The sequence below is a fragment of the Aulonocara sp. 'chitande type north' Nkhata Bay genome, linkage group LG6, assembly GCF_057382095.1.
Source record: "Aulonocara sp. 'chitande type north' Nkhata Bay isolate Kocher_YH1m ecotype deep benthic linkage group LG6, A_spYH_male_GT1.1, whole genome shotgun sequence".
Taxonomy (NCBI): Eukaryota; Metazoa; Chordata; class Actinopteri; order Cichliformes; family Cichlidae; genus Aulonocara; species Aulonocara sp. 'chitande type north' Nkhata Bay.
The window spans coordinates 1,675,870-1,690,335 of NC_141349.1; the positions used below are offsets into that span (position 1 = coordinate 1,675,870).

General features: G+C 39.1%; 1 protein-coding gene across 3 annotated transcripts in view; it reads right to left on the reverse strand.

Annotated features, from left to right (window-relative positions):
• Positions 1-12,956, reverse strand: part of p2rx3b (purinergic receptor P2X, ligand-gated ion channel, 3b) — a 38,424-nt gene extending 25,468 nt beyond the window's left edge. For all 3 annotated transcript variants that reach the window (XM_086294566.1, XM_086294567.1, XM_086294565.1), the window contains exons 1-5: positions 12,547-12,956; positions 7,627-7,762; positions 7,477-7,548; positions 4,412-4,484; positions 4,183-4,276 (exon numbers count right to left, since the gene is read on the reverse strand). In XM_086294566.1, the coding sequence (XP_086150692.1) occupies positions 4,183-4,276; positions 4,412-4,484; positions 7,477-7,548; positions 7,627-7,762; positions 12,547-12,668 (497 nt within the window). In that variant the 5' untranslated portion in view covers positions 12,669-12,956. The remainder of the gene's footprint in view (positions 1-4,182; positions 4,277-4,411; positions 4,485-7,476; positions 7,549-7,626; positions 7,763-12,546) is intronic.
• Between the last annotated feature and the right edge of the window lie 1,510 nt (positions 12,957-14,466).

Consider the following 14,466-nt stretch of genomic DNA (forward strand, 5'->3'; position numbering starts at 1 on the left):
AGAAATAGTTTGTTGCTTTATAAGAAAGCCCTCCGCAAAGCCAGAACATCTTACTATTCATCACTGATTGAAGAAAATAAGAACAACCCCAGGTTTCTCTTCAGCACTGTAGCCAGGCTGACAAACAGTCAGAGCTCTGTTGAGCCAACCATCCCTTTAACGTTAACTAGTAATGACTTCATGAACTTCTTCACAAATAAAATTTTTATCATTAGAGAAAAAATTACCAATAATCATCCCACAGATGTAATATTATCTACAGCTACTCTTAGTACCATTGATGTTAAGTTAGACTCTTTTTCTCTAATTGATCTTTCTGAGTTAACTTCAATAATTACTTCCTCCAAACCATCAACGTGTCTTTTAGACCCCATTCCTACAAAACTGCTCAAAGAAGTCCTGCCATTAATTAATGCTTCGATCTTAAATATGATCAACCTATCTCTAATAATCAGCTATGTACCACAGGCCTTCAAGCTGGCTGTAGTTAAACCTTTACTCAAAAAGCATCTCTAGACCCAGCAGTCTTAGCTAATTATAGGCCAATCTCCAACCTTCCTTTATATCAAACATCCTTGAAAGAGTAGTTGTCAAACAGCTAACAGATCATCTGCAGAGGAATGGTTTATTTGAAGAGTTTCAGTCAGGTTTCAGAGCTCATCACAGCACAGAAACAGCTTTAGTGAAGGTTACAAATGATCTTCTTATGGCCTCTGACAGTGGACTCATCTCTGTGCTTGTCCTGCTAGACCTCAGTGCAGCGTTCGATACTGTCGACCATAATATCCTATTAGAGCGATTAGAACATGCTGTAGGTATTACAGGTACTGTGCTGCAGTGGTTTGTATCATATCTATCTAATAGACTCCAGTTTGTGCATGTAAATGGAGAGTCCTCTTCACACACTGAGGTTAATAATGGAGTTCCACAGGGTTCAGTGCTAGGACCAATTCTGTTTACATTATACATGCTTCCCTTAGGCAGCATCATCAGAAGACATAGCATACATTTACACTGCTATGCAGATGACACCCAGCTCTATCTGTCCATGAAGCCAGATAACACACACCAATGAGTTAAACTGCAGGAATGTCTTAAAGACATAAAGACCTGGATGGCCGCTAACTTTCTGCTTCTTAATTCAGATCAAACTGAGGTTATTGTACTCGGCCCTGAAAAGCTTAGAAATATGGTATCTAAGCAGATTCTTACTGGCATTACCTTGGCCTCCAGTAACACTGTGAGGAACCTTGGAGTCATTTTTGACCAGGACATGTCCTTCAACGCACATATTAAACAAATATGTAAGACTGCTTTCTTCCATTTGTGCAACATCTCTAAAATTTGTTTGTGCAACATCTCTAAAATTAGAAATATCCTGTCTCAGAGTGACGCTGAAAAACTAGTTCATGCATTCATTACTTCCAGGCTGGACGACTGTAATTCATTATTATCAGAAAGTCCTAAAAACTCCCTGAAAAGCCTTCAGCTAATCCAGGTCTTAAATAATCAGGCCCCATCTTATCTTTGGAGAATTCAAATTAACCAGAACTCGAACAACCCGTAAAGGCTTTTGTGTGTCTGTATGTGGTGTGAAAATCTGGAACAGTCTGAGTTTACAATTGAAACAATGCAAAAATATTCATAGATTTAAATTTCTCTACAAACAGTTGGTCTGGTCACAGTATACTCAATGATGGGTTTTAGTGTGCTCTGTAATGTCTGTCCTCTTACCATTGCTGGTATGGATTCCAAAATAAAAAATAAAAAATAAAGTGTGCGTATGTATGTACATATATGTACTTGTGTGTGTAGATATATATGTATGTATATGTATGTGTGTCTGTTACTTGTAGTTATTACTGCCTGTTACCTGTGGTAATGCAATTTATAATTTATATATTCTGTATTCAGTTATGAAGACTCTAATTGTTGGTTGCGAGCTGCCGCTTAGATGCTTGTATCTGCCCGGGGCTGTTGATGGGTCTGTATGCAATGATGGGCGTAGCTGCGGGAAGTTTATTGTTTTTTTTTGTTGATGAGTGAGTATAGGGGTGGGATTTAATAAGTTTTCTTCGTCCCACTCCTTTTTCAGGCAAGTTTTGTTTTTTGTTTTGTGTATTTTATGTTCAATATAGGTATTTGTTGTGCCTGAAAATGAATAAATAAATGAAATGAAAATGCTGCAGCAAGAGTCCTGACAGGGACTAGAAAGAGAGCAGATTTCTCCTGTTTTGGCTTCCCTTCATTGGCTTCCTGTTAAATCCAGAATTCAAAATCCTGCTCCTCACATACAAGGTCTTAAATAATCAGGCCCCATCTTATCTTAATGACCTTGTAGTACCATATCACCCTATTAGAGCACTTTGCTCTCGCTCTGCAGGCCTACTTGTTGTTCCTAGAGTATTTAAAAGTAGAATGGGAGGCAGAGCCTTCAGTTTTCAGGCCCCTCTTCTGTGGAACCAGCTTCCAGTTTGGATTCAGGAGACAGACACTATCTCTACTTTTAAGATTAGGCTTCAAACTTTCCTTTTTGCTAAAGCATATAGTTAGGGCTGGACCAGGTGACCCTGAATTGTCCCTTAGTTATGCTGCAATAGACGTAGGCTGCCGGGGGATTCCCATGATGCATTGAGTTTTTCCTTTCCAGTCACCTTTCTCACTCACTATGTATTAACAGACCTCTCTGCATTGAATCATATCTGTTATTAATCTCTGTCTCTCTTCCACAGCATGTCTTTTATCCTGTCTTCCTTCTCTCACCCCAACCAATCACAGCAGATGGCCCCGCCTCTCCCTGAGCCTGGTTCTGCTGGAGGTTTCTTCCTGTTAAGTTTTTTCTTCCCACTGTCGCCAAAGTGCTGCTCATAGGGGGTCATATGATTGTTGGGTTTTTCTCTGTATCTATGAAGCGCCTTGAGGCGACTTTTGTTGTGATTTGGCGCTATATAAATAAAATTGAATTGAATTGAATTGAAAAGGAATAGTAAAAACTTGCATCAGATGTGGCCTACTTCATATAGTGAATCATATAAGGCTTATATGATTTACTCATGTGGCCACTTTCTCATTACTTTCAGATATTGTTCCAGGAAGTATCCAAAACATACAAGTTTCATTTATCAAATTTTTCTAGGGATCTTATATCTGTTTTCACTCTTGTATGCTTTTCGTACAAGTTTCACACAAGACAGATACAAACTTTATAAGATTTATAAATATCTTTTCCATATGGGAAAGCCTGCTAAAAGGTAGTGATGGGATTTTCGGCTCTTTTTAGAGAACCGGTTCTTTCAGCTCCGAACCGGATCTTCAGGTTGTTTTGTTGCTTTAATTAATTTATTATTAACAATAATATAAAATTTTGCACAAAAGGAATTACTAATGTAAAAGAAAAAGTGGTTTTATCTATGTATGTTTATATATAAATATATGCGGTGCCCCCTAGAGACAAAACACGTACAAACTCCAAAAAGCACGTACAAACTTGGTACTTCCTGGCTTGTGTAGCCACTAGGTAACAAACGCTCACCACTGCGCCCAGCATTCTGGAGCACCGCTGTTGTCTTTTGTACAGTTTTTACATGTTTTGGAGTTTGTATGTGCTTTGTCTCTAGGGTACCGTAAATATACTTTTATTTATTCAATCCACATAAAATGTAATAAATAAATCATATAATACAAAAACCAACTATTCACATTTCAACTTTTAACTATTAAAATTTTCAGCTTTTTCCTTTTAAACAAATTTAAAGTGAAACAACACAAAACACTGCAAACCACAACACAATTAAGTATAAATTACAATATGAAAACAAAAAGAAGATGCATATTCTCTGTCATATGGACCTGCATGAATAAACTTTCTGAATCCTTTATCATCTGCAACTGAAAATAGTTGTGGATGATTACTATACCTTTCTAATGTGACGTTGTTGTCCCTGGCTCTCTTTCTCTCTCCTTCCCTCCCGCTCTGTTCCTGTGCTACTGCGAGTGTAACTACTGCCCCTCCCCCCTCTGCCCAGTGCAAAGCACAAGGCTCGCGTGCGGAGTGAAGCGGAAAAAAGTGCGAGAGAGAGAGAGAGAGAAAGAAAAACCCCACGGCTCGCGATAAGGAGCATCGTTCACTTCCGACACATCACTACTAAAAAGCTCTTTACCACATGCAGAGCATCATCTTACGGCTTGATGGTGTCGATCTCAGCAGGACACCAACCCTTAATCTCACACGTCTTGATCATGGCATTAAAAGGAACACACCTCCCTGTAGCAATTCCTGAGTAGAAAAGAAAATACAGGTACAAGGTCCAAAGTAAAACACTTCAACATATTAATGCACATAAATCTAGTCATCAACAGATCATTTTAACGTGAAATATTGTTACTGCATGATAAAGACAAAGTATCTCACCATAACTTGCCGGCTTATTGATGTGCTTTGTGCAGTTTCTGTCGTCTGTACAAAGAAACTTTCTTTTTTCACTCTGGATAAAATACAGTGACATGTGAAGAGAACATTAAAGCTGCATCACAGCTGTTTTACAGTACAGTGTTTGGTTTTTTACATCCCTCAAATACGTGCATACATTTTATAATTAATTTTTAATTTTCTCATCATGTGCAGCAGTTGTATTGACACCGACGTCTCTCTAAATCCACTCACATAGCATAGCATAGCATAGCATCTTTATTTATAACGCACTTTACATCCAACTATGTTGACCAAAGTGCTACAAATATAAAACAGAGAGGAAACAGTTTAAATTACATATAAAATATCTTAAAATTAAAAGTAATATAATTAATAAGAAACGTATTAAGAGACATCAACAAGTCCTGCTGTGCTAAAAGCCAAGGTAAATAAATATGTTTTAAGACGTGATTTAAAAACAGATAAGGAAGGTGCCTGTCTAACATGTAAAGGCAACTCATTCCACAATTTTGGTGCTGCCACAGCAAACGCCCGATCCCCTCTGAGCTTACGATTAGTCCTGGGCACACTCAGGAGGAGATGGTCTGCCGACCTGAGGGACCGGGAAGGTATGTATGGATGAAGAAGCTCAGAGAGGTACACAGGGGCAGCATTGGACAAACATTTAAAAACAAATAAAAGCATCTTAAAATGGATCCTAAAATGCACGGGCAGCCAATGAAGTGAATATAAAACTGGGGTGATATGCTCGTATCTATGAGTGCCAGTTAAAAGGCGTGCAGCAGCATTCTGGACTAACTGCAGTCGAAAAACAGAAGACCGACTCACCCCAAAATAAAGAGAATTACAGTAATCCAGCCGAACGGTTACAAAAGCGTGGATTACTGTTTCAAATTGCTGTCTCGTAAGAAAGTGCTTAATTTTGGCCAGTTGCCTCAGATGAAAGAAACTAGACCTTACAACCAACCCAATCTGGCTTTCAAGCTTAAGCTCAGGATCCATTTTAAAACCCAGATTAACAATCTCTGGTTTACAGAATGATTTCAGGGATTGCAAATCAACACACGGAACAGCAGTGGAGGCAGGTCTGAACACCATTACTTCAGTTTTAGAACCATTAAAACAAAGAAAGTTTAGTGCCAACCACGACTTGACGTCCTCCAGACATGTTTGTAAACGATTTACAGACGACCCATCTTTCTTTTTAAGAGGAACATAAATCTGGCAGTCATCTGCATAACAGTGAAACGAGAGTCTGTGTTTTCTAAAAATTGAGCCCAATGGAAGTAAATAAAGTGACAACAGGATAGGGCCCAGAATGGAACCCTGTGGTACTCCATGAGACAACGGAGCTCGGGAGGACTCACAGTTTCCTAAGCAAACTGAAAAGGTTCGGTTTGTTAAGTAAGACCTGAACCATTTCAGAGCCACACCTGTTATACCGACCCACTGCTCCAAACGTGAGATTAAAATTTCATGGTCTACAGTGTCAAATGCAGCAGTTAAATCGAGTAAAATAAGAATGACACTTTCACCAGAATCATATGATAAAAATATATCATTAAAAATTCTTAAAAGTGCTGATTCAGTGCTATGCATTGCTTTAAAACCAGATTGAAAAATCTCCTGAACATTTTGTGCATTCAAGTATGAGATCAATTGGTCATATACAATTTTTTCCAAGACTTTAGATAAAAAGGGCAGCTTAGATATTGGTCTAAAATTCTCAACAGCGTTTGTATCTAGCCCAGGTTTCTTAAGAAGTGGTTGCACAATTGCATCTTTGAAATTCTTTGGAACCACACCTGAAGTAAGGCTGCTATTTAAAATGGTTAAAATGGTTGGACCTATGGTAGAAAAAACTTCTTTCAGAAAAAGGGGAGGGATAGGATCATAAGGTGAGCCTACAGGCTTTAAATGAACTACCACCTCCTGTAGCTGAGCAAGAGTAACCGACTCAAACTGTTGAAAGACAGCTGAGCAAACTGGAAGATCAGAAGGGTCAGATGTGGGCAAAATAATCTGCGCCCTAGCTGAGGCTACCTTGTTTATAAAGAAGTGCAGAAACCTTTCACACATTTCAAGTGAAGGCTCAAAACTAAGAGCAGAGGGAGAGCTTAAAATAGTCTCAATTGACTTAAACAATATGTGTGGTTTCTGATAATTCACCATAATAATGTTTGCAAAGTGTTTCCGCTTTGCTTCTTTTATTGTAAGCTGATATAAGGCCCAGCACTCTCTTAAACTTTGTAAAGAGACCTGTAAGTTATCTTTTTTCCATCTCCGCTCAGCCCTACGACATTCACGCCTCGCAGCACGGGTTTCATCGTTCAACCAGGGTTCAAGCTTTGTCTTAGGATGCTTAATTTTTAGAGGAGCAACAATATCCAAGACAGTCTGACAAGTGGTATGAAACCAAAAACTGAGTTCCTCTACGTATTGGAGTGTCTCAGGAATGGAGAACTGATTATAGTAGGTGGAGAACCGTGCTGCCGTGGAAGAATTTAACAAACGAGATGTCTTTGCAGGGACAAGCCCCCTGAATTCATTTCTAGATAAAGAGATGTCAAACAGAACCGGCATATGATCAGAGAAAACAGGATCGGAGACTTTCAGATTAAAAACAGGCAATGAGTAGGCTAAAACCAGATCGAGAGTGTGGCCACACTGTTGCGTGGGTGCAGACACACATCGAACTAAATTAAAAGAATCAGTAAGATTCAAAAAGTCTTTAACCATGGGCTTATCTGGACAGCACACATGAATATTAAAATCCCCAACAATAAGAAAGGAGTCATATTTTATCGTGACTTCAGTTAGAAATGCAGCAAATTCCTTTATATCTTTATATCACATCACAGCAGCTGGTTAAAGTAATGGAGCGCTGTCCTTTTTTGTACAGGGTGAGATACTATTGCTTTTTCCAAAAGGGAAAGCATTGTGTTTACAACTAGCACGTAGCCAACATTGGCTTTGTGTATCTGTAAAGTAAATGAGCCCCAGGACTGAGTGATGATCTGTTAGTCGTGGTGATGATGACTTACGTCAGGACAGTATCCTTGGACTTGGTTCTCTGTAGTAATCAGTTTAGTGATGATGCAGAACACCGAAGCTCCCTGCAGGAGATACAAATGCAGTCTGTCAGTATCTCATCTTCACTCAGTCAGTCCTTACATTCGTCCATACACACACACCTGTGTAGGAGTGACGTAGTCTGCTACATCCATAACCTTGTTATTGTAGATTCCAAAGCCTTTGACCTTGGTCATCACAGAGGATTCAATCGCCGTGTCTCTAATCTGGTAGGCCTTCTCAGTGAGAAACACCCATCTGAAACATTACATAGAGAGTGACGCATGCCAAAATGTAATCATAAGCATCATTATACTTAAAAAAACAACCCTTCTTGCCACTAGCTACAATCAGGGATAGTGCACTGAAAATGCTCGCTGTAAGACACTACAAAGGAATTCAGTTAGATCTGCTAATCTGTGATCATTAGCTCAGAGTTTTCTTTTCAGAATAATTAAGAGTTGAGGTCTTTTGATTGGAAATAAATAATGAAATGAATGACCTATTGAGAAGTCACTATGAGAATTTGCAGAGCAGACAAGTGTGATTACTCTCATATTATTCTCATTATTCTCAGTGTGATTTAGCCTCTAGTGAGGCAGTATAAAGATCAAAAATCCACATTAAGAAACAGAAGTTGTTAAATGTGAGACTTCAGCCAGGAGAACAGGATTCATACTACCAATGGAAACCATGTTTTCTGACAGAGTTCACTAAGTATTCAGGTTTATTGGATTCTTACCTTTGGTGCTTGTTTGCTGTGGTGTGTGCAGCAAAACTGTCAGTTTAATAAAACATCTTGTTTAGGTCTAAAATGAACCCTTTCACAGTTTTGACTGCATGTTAGAACGGATGGTTTATGGGCGTCCGTTCCCACCAAAGCCATTTGGACTTATTGCATGTTCTACTTACAGAACTGCAAGACGTCACCTGAGAGTTTGGAATTTTTCAACTTTAAAAAAAATCTGGCGACCCTCTGAAATGCTTTGTACAGGCCTTTTCATCGCTTAACCTCCTAGGACCTGGCGTCCACATATGTGGACATCACATTTTGGGGGTTTTAGGCTAAAATACTCAATTTTGCTCTACATGGGCCTGACATCCACTTACGAGGACATTATACTGCTACTGTTCTATCAAAATTTAAAACGAATATCCTCATATGTGGCTCTTATTTTTCTTAAAAACAAAAATAAGGTTAAAAAAGAATCTGGTAATTCTTTGTTTTTACATTCATTGGGCCCAAATATGTCCAAATATCAAAGAGAAATTAAAAATACATGTCATGGAAGAGTTGGGGTCTTAGGAGGTTAAAAACCTTTTGTGTTATGTTAAATAAATAAATAAAAACAGAACGTGATACTCATGCTCAGTTTTGGCTTCAGTCAACAGCAGCAGCTAATATCAAATTAGAAATGGAGTCTACTAATCCCTAACATCGAGATATCATGAGCTGATTCTGTAGCAAGATAACTTTTTACAGGGTGCATGCCCATTCCTTCTAACCTCTGGGTTTGGGACAGGCATCAATGGCTACTGAGCAACCATGTCGTAGACTGAAGTGAAGACATTAAAGATCTGAACATTGTTGGCATCATCTGGGAAGCTGAGCTAACCACAAATGACCGGAGTCGTTGGAAGTCATTAGTTATCCTATGTGCCAATCGGTGCAGGAGAGACTAAGTCTAAGAAGGAATCGCTAGCATAAACAATTCAGTTCAGTTTTCTTCATCTATTAGTGTTTTTTTCTGTAGTTTAACTAATCGGTGTGTCTCATATGGCTTCATGTACAGATAAAGCTGAGTATCATCTGCATAGCAGTAATAATGTAAAATAATGTAAATATGGCCTGTATTTATATAGCGCTTTTCTAGTCCCTAAGGACCCCAAAGCGCTTTACACATCTAGTCATCCACCCATTCACACACACATTCACACACTGGTGATGGCAAGCTACATTGTAGCCACAGCCACCCTAGGGCGCACTGACAGAGGCGAGGCTGCCGGACACTGGCGCCACTGGGCCCTCTGACCACCACCAGTAGGCAACAGGTGAAGTGTCTTGCCCAAGGACACAACGACCGAGACTGTCGAGAACCTTCCGATTACAAGGCGAACTCCCAACTCTTGAGCCACGATGGCCAGACAACTGGTCTCAGCACAGAACCCTGTGGAACTCCATAATTAACCTCGGTATGTGAAGAAGACATTTACATAAACACACTGGAGTCTGTTACATAGACATGATTCAAACCACTGCAGTGGCCTTCATACCCACGGCATGTTCTAATCTGTGCAGTACAATGTTGAGATCAGCGATGGTCTACCAGGACATGCACAGGCATGAGTCCACTGTCAGAGGCCGTACGATTATTCAGTATTTTCACTAGTGCTGTTTCTGTGCTGTGATGAGCTCTGACTGACTTCAACAAAACCATATATCTACAGATGAACAGTTGTTTTACAACTACTCGTTCAACAATTGATAAAAGGAAGGTCAGAGATATATAAGACAGCTGGTCACGTGATATTAAGAGAAGTTAGGGAGTAAAGATATTTTGATCATATTTAAGATAAAGGGATTAGTTAATGGTGGGATGTCTTTGAGCAGTCTTGTAGGAATGGGGTCTAAAAGATATGTTGGAGGAAGTAATCAAATTACTCAAACAATCTAAGAAAACGAGTCTAAATAAATATCAGTAGTAATGAAAGTTTTGGACATAATGTCTGTGAGATGGTCATCAATATTTCTTTCTTTAATGGTTAAAATGTTATCTGTGAAGAAATTGATGGAGTGGTTACTGTTTAAGGATAAAGGAATGCTGGGCTGAACAGCGCTCTGAGTTTTCATCAGCCTGGTTACAGCTCTGACGAGAAACCTGGAGATGTACTCATTTACTTCACTCAGTGATAAATAAGTCCTATCTTCACTGATGGCCTTAAAAAGAAAGAAAAAACGAATTTCTAAATTAGTGAGATGCCATTTGCTCTCTAGAGCTATCTGCTTTAAGGCCCGTGTCTGTAAGTTGTACAAGGAAGTCAAGCACTTCTGATTTGAGGTTCTCTTTTTTTTTCTTGTAGTCCATTTTTGCACATGTAAACTTTATTAAGAAAAGACCAGACATTAAACAGTATTCACTAATGTCCATTTCCTATGCCTTGTGTCAGAATGAGGCCCAGAGTGTGATTAAAGCCAACTGGGTCTAATAATAGATTAAATGCAGTGTTTAGGCTGTTGATTTCAGTACCTATACGAAAATTTAATCACCCACTATAATTATTTTATCTGAAATGAGCATTAAATCAGGTAAAAGAGAATTCAAATAGAAACTCTGATTAAAGGGGATAAACAACAGAAAGCAACAAACAAAACTATTTTTAGAGTTTTTTAATTAGTGTATTCGAGGCTTAGAGTCAAGCTTCCAAATGTAAACTCCTGCTTCCTGTCTGGGTCTTTGGTGATTTCATGAGCTGGAGTAAAAGATAGCTGCCACCAGTCCTCCCCGGCCTGTGCTTGAAGGAGGAAACATGGCTAGCTTCCAGCATGACAGAGACTCCAACAGAAATTGGGCATAAAAAAAGTGGCTTCTCACAGTAACTGGTTGGAAAAGCATTAGTGAGGAAGCTAAGCTCAGAATGTTCACATCAGCACCTCAGTGTTGGAGACTGTGATTAAAAAAAGGCAGGGTAAGTGTGGACACCACATGCTCAGAGGCTAATTACTTCTTAATTGCAAGACATTAGCCAGTGGGACTGGACAATCCTGTTTGTTGACCTCTACAGTCACAGGAAAATATGTACAAGTCTTTTCAGAACCAGAGGATTCTGCCCCCTGCTGGCTACTACAAATAATTCATGTTCAAGGTACTTTCAGACCAAGAAGCTATTTCCATTTTTCATCAGCTATGGACCAAAAGAACAATTCTGACTGTTCTCCACAGTATTGCTATTATTATTTTTACCTTTATGAAAACAGGAAAACGACAAACTCTTCACATTAAAAATCTCTTTTACCTGGCCAAGACGGACAGCAGGACAATCATGCGTTGCATAAACTAATAGAGCATGCATATCCATACAACAGTAAAGCACAGTCAAAGAGCCTGAATTAACTGCATTCAAGTTGTTTACATTTACTTTAAATTCATTGAGTGAGACCAGTTGGTTCCCCAGCTGATTCCAGGAGGAAGGAGCTGCATGCTCTTTTTCCAAATTTACTGTGAATCTCTGAGAAAGAAGAACAATTCTTGGCACCCAAAACAGTAGCTTCCCATACTTTTTTGATGGGTGCTAGTTTGTAAATAAGAATAGCCTGATAAATAAGAACATACCAGAGGTTGAGTCTACGACATAACCACCCAACCCGACAGTAAGAGGTTTAGAGTGTGTAAGGAAGCTCACGATGAACAGAATCCAGCATAAGCAGAGCATGCATGCATACAAATCACATCTTTCTTGCCTCAAATGACGAAAAGGATCAAGTTTCAATTTCAATTTTTTCACCAGTTGCTGACGTTTAAATTAGAGCGAGTAATCAGTTGTAATTCCTAAGTACTCGGACTGAGACACTAACTCTCAGAGCCACAAACTGTAGTAATACATGAAGGTTTGTTAGATTTACAGTACATCTGTATGAAGACCAAACCTAGTACACTGACTAACAATGGCTCGTGAGCTCAGTTTCATGATCATGACCATTCAAAATGCTACGTTCAAATGAGCCAAATCAACTTTCTGGGGTTTCCTTACTTGGATGATTTAAGCATGCTTCGTTAGCTTTCTTTTACAGCTGAGTGAATGGGTTACTTTTCCTAGTAACAAAGAGGTTTTATGTAAAACATGAACGATGTATTTAACCAACACAACTGTGGCTTTATAAAGATAATAAAATATAAAGTAATAAAGTGAAGAATTAAACCTTCCTAATGTAACAACTAATCCAGAACACTGAACAGCAAAGCCTTTAAAATACATGTTTGTGTTATGATGTTTTATTCAACCAGATAAATGTCGGTACTGTCCAAGTCCAAGCAAACACTCACCCAATGAAGTAAGTGATGATGAGGAGCTGGACAACACGGTTGATGATTCCAATAGTCCAACTTTTCACAACCACCGACTTAGTGGTTTCATAGGTGAAGAAGTCTGTGATGCAAGACCACATCCTGGCAGTATTTGTGCTTGACAAGCCTTTGTTAGAAAAATAATTCCACTGTGTGAAGAATCGAAATAAAAAAAGCTGGAAGTTGACTCCAGATGATCTGAAAATAGGAAAGATAGCGACAGATTTAGATCCAAGACAGAACGCAGGAGCTGCAGCTCATCACTGTGTGAAGGAGCTCAGTCACTTTTAATTTCAGCTGCTCCTCTTCACTCGTTACTTCAGGCTTCATGTGTCGTGAAAAATGAGTTATTAGTACGAGCAGCACATTTAGCAGCGCCTTTCTATGCCATTACTCCTCTCTTCATGCAAAATACCAATCTCGTTTCCTCTCTCTCTCTCTCTCTCTCTCTCGCTCTCTCTCGCTCTGTCTCTCTCGCTCTCTCTCTCTCTCTCTCTCTTCCTGTCTCTGCTCAGAGCACGATGGACATTTTCTGTGTGAATCAAATTGTGATGTTGTAAAAGGTTTTAATCCTATTACTGAGAAAATGTGTCCAGTTTCATTACTTAGATAAATGTTATTATTGTTTTTACCTTCATTTCAGCAGGAACAGCAAACATGTGGGAACATATGTCAAACTGAATATGAGTTTTTGATTGTAATGAGACAAATCTAGTTAAATAGTAATAATTATAATAATAATACATTTTATTTGAGGGCACCTTTCAGAAACCCAAGGTCACCTTACAAAAAACACAATTAATAAAAGGAACAATAGTCATAAAATACATAAAATAAGTTAAAATTACAAAACAGAGCGTGACAACAGATAAAATCAGCATTAAAGCAAATAAACCAGTTCAAACAGATGTGCTTTGAGCTGTGTCTTAAATGTGAAGAGGGAGTCAATATTTCTTAGTACAGGAGGAAGAGAGTTCCAGAGCCGAGGAGCAGAGCGACTGAAAGCTCTGCTCCCCACAGTGATGAGATGTGAGGATGGAACAGTAAGATGAATAGCAGATGATGATCTAAGAGGGCGGGAAACAGTGGTGATATGGAGCAGGTCACACAAATATGAAGGAGCAGATTTATGGAGACACTTGTATGTAAGAAGTAAGATTTTAAAGTTTATCCTGGCTTCTACGGACAACCAGTGAAGCTGCTGAAGAACTGGGGGAATATGAACACTTAACGGAGTGCAAGTTATGACCCGAGCTGCAGAATTTTGAAGAAGTTGGAGTTTATGAAGGGACTTTTTAGGGAGACCAAATAGGAGGGAATTGCAGTAATCAATACGGGACGTAATAAGACTATGGACAAGGACGGCAGCAGCATGGGGAGGAAGGAAGGGGCGGAGTCGGTTAATATTACGTAAGTGGAAGTAAGCAGACGGGTTATGTAATTAATGTGAGACTGGAATGAAAGAGTATTATCAAGTATGACACCCAAACTCTTAACCTGAGGGGAGGGAAGGGTGGGAGAATTTTCAATGTTAATGGAAAAACTGTGGGATTTGGATAAGATAGATGGTGAACCAACAAGTAAAACTTCAGTTTTATTACTGTTGAGTTTGAGGAAATTGGAGGAGAACCAGGGTCTAATCTCAATAAGACAGTTTGAGAGGGAGGAAGGTGGGAGGGATGAATTGGGTTTAGAAGAAATGTAGAGCTGGGTGTCATCAGCATAACAGTGAAAATTTATATTATATTTTCGGAATATATAACCAAGAGGGAGCATGTAAGTAATGAATAAAAGAGGTCCCAATACTGAACCCTGGGGCACACCAGCAGACACAGGATAGAGAGTTGAAGAATGGGATTTAAATTGGATAAACTGAGTGCAGTCTGAGAGATATGAGGT